The 6,135-nt window shown below is 34.2% G+C and overlaps 1 protein-coding gene across 1 annotated transcript; it reads right to left on the minus strand.

Annotated features, from left to right (window-relative positions):
- Nucleotides 1-1,290: 1,290 nt before the first annotated feature.
- Nucleotides 1,291-4,208, minus strand: LOC145111148 (mitochondrial outer membrane protein porin of 36 kDa-like). Its single transcript, XM_079047443.1, has 8 exons — nt 4,000-4,208; nt 3,668-3,792; nt 2,856-2,912; nt 2,680-2,747; nt 2,495-2,605; nt 2,308-2,391; nt 2,021-2,229; nt 1,291-1,797 (listed from the first exon to the last, which is right to left on the minus strand). Exons 1-8 carry the CDS (start codon nt 4,026-4,028, stop codon nt 1,491-1,493), a joined length of 990 nt encoding a protein of 329 aa, XP_078903569.1. The 5' UTR covers nt 4,029-4,208; the 3' UTR covers nt 1,291-1,490.
- Between the last annotated feature and the right edge of the window lie 1,927 nt (nt 4,209-6,135).

The raw sequence follows: 6,135 nt of genomic DNA on the forward strand, positions 1-6,135 counted from the left end.
CACTTTGTTGTGAAAGGGTCTAAACTGTTGGATGCCATAAATGTTTCCCCAAGGCACATACTTCTGATCGGTCCACTCCTAGATCATGTTTTTTTAATAAATTAATATATATTGTTGTGGATTAAATGTTTCCCCATCTATTTTTTTTAAGTTTTATATGTGCAAGTTTCAAATTTTTATGTGGTAGTTAGTAACACTCATTTTTGACTCTCGTCACCATTATCTCCCGATGGTATAATGATATTGCTTTTAAAAAGAATAGTATTTATTTATTGAAACCACCATACTTCATTATACTGTATGTTTTATTTAATTACTACATATTGCTTTTAAAAAGAATAATGTTGATTTGGTCAAATTGTAATAGGAAGAAATGAAAGTAGGATGTTATATTAAACTAATTAACGAAAGTTTACTGCTATTTCTTGCATCTACCCATGATTTAATGTGTTATGTGATGTCCTAAATGAATGGAATTTATTATCATGTGAAGGGGATGGAAGCCAGCCAAGAGATGATTGAGGACTACACGTATTAAAGATAAATAATATAAAAACCTAGACTATTTAAGTAGAACTCAGATATACTTATACTGACAAGGAGGTTTACTTTCCCTCCTACAATTACAATGGGAAGGGACAAGACAACCTTCTTCTAAACTAAATAAAATAGGATTCTGCTTTCATTGTTTTCAAGGAATCTCCTGACTCAAATATTATTAGGGCTTCTTCCCCGCATCCGAAAATGAAGAATCAACCCTTGAGAGATGACTAAACTATACGCGACAGGTGGTCTAAAAGGGAACATATTAATATGAATAATATCGTCTTCCATTGAGAATATATAAAAAATAGTTAAAATTATCATAAACATAATCAAATTAAAATGCATATAATAATATATTTTCTTCCATGATAAAATACAAAATGACAAGAAACATAATCAAATTAATATTCATTTAAGAATTATGAATAATTTTCAATATATGCCTACCAATAAAACTAATATTCACATAATAATTAGAACGAAAGATATGTAGGTGGACATATGAATCTAATATGATTTTTTAGTAGATCAAAATTATAATTTTTTAAATGAAACAAATTTATAACTATGGTAGTTTTATAACCTATTAGACGAAACTCATATTACATGGTTAACACTTTAAATGTAAAAGATTGTCGAGCCAATCATTTTCCGATATGATAATATAAACCGATAACAATAAAGGCATTATACAGTCAGTGCAAAGTCTTATGGAAATATACTTGTTAGAAAATCATATGAAAATATCATTAAACGCATTTACTTTAAACTATCAAATTCATGTGACCATATTGTATTTCAATAACCCAATATCAACTCATAAACTAATTAGTGTCAATGTGAGTCCAACACTTCCCAATATGTCATTAATTAGTGTCAATGTGGACAAGTTAACAATCACTCCGCCACAATCCCCCATCCCCACCCCCAACACTTCTGAATAATCACGGATCCAATGCCAATGTTAATCCAAACCTCGATCGTTTGTTTAGATCCATGCAATCGACTTCACAAGTAGCTGTGATAAGCGCCCTGCGGGAAAACTGGTGCTGAACTAGGGCACTTAGTTTACCCATACTACTTGCACGGGCCTTAATGATCGTCTCTGGGTCCAAGCCATGCTGGACCCCAAGAATCAACAGTGTGTCATTGCTCGACACAATATGTGTCAACTCACCCCCAACAGCTGTTTTCATGAAAGGATTTACATCCTGGTGATAAGCAAAGCTAAGGGTGTCCCCTTTGTCCGACCTATATTAATGAAGGACATAATCAATAAATAGCAAAGTACGATGCTGGAATTGGGTACGGAACCGGGTAAATTGGGTTTCAAAAACTAGAAAACCGGGTTTCAAAAACTGGTTCCAGTTGTCAAAACTGGTTTACCCGGACCCGAAGGACCCAAACCCGGAAAACATGATAAAGTCATGTACAAAAGTACAATGTTGTAATTGAAAAAGAGAGAGGTACTCACACAGTGAACGATGCCATAAGATCATTTTTCGTATAGCTTAAACCGATATTGCATGTAGTGAGATGTTGGCATTTCATACCAAAAGAGACATTTGCTCCTACTGAGATCACCTTATTTCCAACAGTAGCTGAACAACTCATAAATGGATGCCCTTGTATACTGAAATTCCCACTGAGTGCTAGATTTTTCTTCATATACATCAGTTCCACCTGAAAATAAATATATATATATATATATATATATATATATATATATATATATAGCATGTTCAATGTTTACTAAAATACCATTGCATGTTTAGATGGCACTTTCAAAGTTAGATGTGTTGTCAAATCCCGGTTAGGGTCTCCGAGCATAGCAGACACCGCAACCTATAATCAATAGGAAAAAAGTTAGTATATAAAATTTAATACGTATACGTATACGTATACGTATACATATACATATACATATACATATAGGAAAATTTCTTACATTCGAGTCAGATTTTACTTTCATTCCGAAAGTGATTGCTTGGCGCTTCATCTCCAAATTAACATCAGCAAAATGCATCTTCCCTAGCTTTGAGGCTGAAGCTGTAAGACCCTGTGAAATATAAAACTTTAATACGGTAGTCGGAAAAATATATTCTTAAAATATGAACAATCTTAGAATTATACCACCCCGTTGGCAGAATGGGTTGATAGCTTCAGCTTGGACTCGGTCTCATAATCTTTATATATGAGGTCTTCATCACATACAATAACACATTTTCAATTTTCAAATCAGAAATAATGGTGTTAACATTTACAAGAAAAATATAAATTAAATGCCAAGAGAGAAAGAAGTCAAGAACCTCCTGTTTTCTTCTTAAAGTTTTTGAGCAGCAAAAGCCCCCCCATTCTTGTAGAATCTTGTATGTAATGACATACAAAAAAAAAATAATAATAATAAATAAAAATAAAATAAAAAATAGAACATATACTAGTTCATAAATGATAGAGAATAATCTTCTGATCAGAGTTATACATCCCAAGAATTTATCATTTGATCAATGTCACATCTAATAAGCAAAAGATATGTATTTGCTATTATACACATTATGGCTGTTGTAGAACTTTTTCACATTCTACAATATGAGCTTGACTTAATATAATACTATATATGGTCAGATAATGAGGTGAAAGGACTTCAGACTTTTTATAATCATAAAAAATATCTAGAAATCCAATGACACAATTTGACATGTGGATTTTTCTACTTGTAAAATATAGAAGGCAACTGACTCTTCCTTCTCATCTATTTTGTCCTTTAGTTTTGACATACTTATGTGGTTTGACTATTACACAATGAATTAGAAAAATGTAAATATAGAACATATTTTCTCATTATGATGAAACAAAGAAAACATGTTCTATATTGCAAGTTGCATGATTAATATACACATGAATTCCAAGACATGAGAATGGTATACACAAAGAGAAACAAGTTTGACATGATCATTTGTGTTAAAAAAAAATAGACTTATTAGTACTTTGATTGAGAGCTCAGTTGGAATTATAAACATACATTGAAGTTCATACTGTCATATGAATTCGATTTTATAGCACAGTTTCTAAGACTCAGAAAACAAAAACGATTTTATCTCGATTTCAGATAATAACTCACCGAGAGGAGGTTGGTGTCGTCTGCGAAGGGGCAATGCTGGAGGAGGTGGGTATCGCTCGTTTGAAAGTTGAGAGGTGGCGTTGGAGGTTGGTTTCATCAGCAACCATAGCTGAAACTCTGAATCCCTAAACACAACAAAAGAGCAGCATGCGTATGGAAATCAATAACAACATTAACTTAAACATCAAAATTACATTACACTTTATTCATAAAAAAACTGATCAATTTCAAATCTAATTGACATTGATAGAGTAAACAGTCGATGATTTGATGATTTCGATAATAATCACTCAAAAAAACCCTCGGTTCATAGATGGAGAAGAGAATCTTACCGGCTAGGCGCTGGGGTGGCGGCGCTCATGTCTGGTGGCCGGAGGTAGTCGCTGATGGTGTGGCGGAGGAAGTCGCTGGAGTGGAGGCGTTAGGGTAAAAGGGTATCGCTCAGAGGTGGGTATCGCTAGTTTTGGAGAAACACGCTGGTGGAAGCCTGAAAGGGGCAGCCTTCTTTTTCGTATAAGCACTGTGAGTCTCTTAATTTAATTAATTGATGTTGTTGTAACACGTTTTTTGTTCTCCCTACGTCTTAATTTAATAGTTTGCATTTTTATCATGTGCCTACATCTCGTGTCATTTTTGGGGATAATTCTCTTACAATAAAAAATATGAATTTACGATGACATCTAGGAATCTAATTATCATCACCCTTGGTCCTGATTCTAACATAATATCTCTATTATAATAAATGGCTTTAATGAATGAGGTTTTCATGGATTATATGAAAAGAAGTTTTTACTCTTTTTTTTTTCGATGTCATCTTGATTTACAGTGACAGCCTAGATAGCCACTTGCAACATTTGAGGATAGTGTTTTCAACTTTAAAACAACACAAGTTGTTTGTGAATAAATCGAAATGCTCTTTCGGTCAGACTCATTTGTACTACCTGACATTTTTAGAGCTTCATTGGTTCAATGTTAAATTTCAAAAATACCCTCCTCATTATGTTAAATTTCAAAAATACCCTCCTCATTATGTTTCAGGTTTATTTCATGTACAAATGTATTATTGTCAAATCCCTTTTCCCATTAATGTTGATTCTCATTCTAATCATCCCCAAATTTAAGACCATATTTTTTTCATTCTCCGTATAATCAAATTGAAAATTTAAACCCAGTCATAGCTTTTCATACTCTTCTGATTTTTTTTGTTCAAAATCCGATTTCAAGCCAAAGAAGATAAAAATCGGTTGGTTTCAATCGGAAGGAAACTCCATAAAGCCACTATCACAAGCCATTTCTTTCTACACATTGTAAAAAACCTTCAAGCTTGAGTCAAAGCGATTAGACCATGTCTGTTAGCATACACATTTATTCTGTATTGTATTTGTATTTAGATAGTTAGCCCATTCGTGGCCCTTGGCCCATTGATGTATATCTGTATAAATACGATTAATGAAGTAATACAAGGCATGAAATTTTATCACAATTACTTGGTATCAGACAACCCTAGCCGCTGAATCGATACTTGTTTTCTTCTAATCCTCGATTTTGCTTCCCTCCCACTCTTTCGCCAATCATGTCTGACAAGGATTCTTCCTCTTCTGCTTCTCCTCTTGACAAACCTTCTTCGTCCATTAACATCAAACATGCGGTTCCTCTAGTTCTCGAACTTGAAATAATGAATTATGATATATGGCGTGAGCTTTTTGAAACTCAATGTAAGGGGTACGGTCTCTCCAAACATCTTCTTCTCACCACCGACAAGTCTCTTGCAGCCACTAAATGAAGAATGGGAGCATTTGGAATCCATAGTAAAATCTTGGATTTACAGCACGTTGTCTTAGTCACTTCTTCACATGATTTTGAAGAAAAACTCCTTTGCATATGGAGTTTGGAATCGCCTGGAGATGCTTTTTCGTGAAATAAACACACCACCTCCATTCAAATTGACAATGAGATCATAAACATCACACAAGGTGGCTCCTTCGTATTAAAACTCTTGCTGATTTACTTGAAAATCTGAAAAACCCAGTCCCTGAGAGATCAATATTGTGTCTTATGCACTTAATGGGTTGTCTGCCAAGTACCATTACTGTAACATCCCAAAATTCAAGGCCAAAAATTTCGTTTTTAATTAGGTTATTACATAAAACCAAAGTGTCAATAATCAAAGCAGTTTATCATAAAACCACATCAGAGTGTAATCCCAAAGATCTCATGTGCGGAAAACATAGTGTGATGCGCTGCGATCGAGCCGACTCCTTTCCTTTGAAAACAAAGCACCTGAAACCAAAACTGTAAACCGTAAGCACGAAGCTTAGTGAGTTCCCCCATCATACCACATACCACATAATACCATCGGTATCTTTCAACCGGTAACTGCGATCGGTATCTTTCAACCGGTATCTGCCATCGGTATCTTTCAACCGGTAACCAGGGACTATTTCACCCCTACCACCATCACATAATAA

This window comes from Lactuca virosa, chromosome 5 (assembly GCF_052849685.1).
Source record: "Lactuca virosa cultivar CGN04683 chromosome 5, Lactuca_virosa_CGN04683_v6, whole genome shotgun sequence".
NCBI classification, from domain to species: Eukaryota; Viridiplantae; Streptophyta; class Magnoliopsida; order Asterales; family Asteraceae; genus Lactuca; species Lactuca virosa.

Excerpts from the sequence above, each read along its gene's own strand:
- LOC145111148 (XM_079047443.1), bottom strand. The coding sequence starts at position 4,028 with ATGAGCGCCGCCACCCCAGCGCCTAGCCG. Across the intron at positions 2,913-3,667 it reads ACGACACCAACCTCCTCTCG|ATTCTACAAGAATGGGGGGG; the intron begins GTGAGTTATTAT and ends ATTACATACAAG. Across the intron at positions 2,606-2,679 it reads CCCATTCTGCCAACGGGGTG|GGTCTTACAGCTTCAGCCTC; the intron begins GTATAATTCTAA and ends TATATTTCACAG.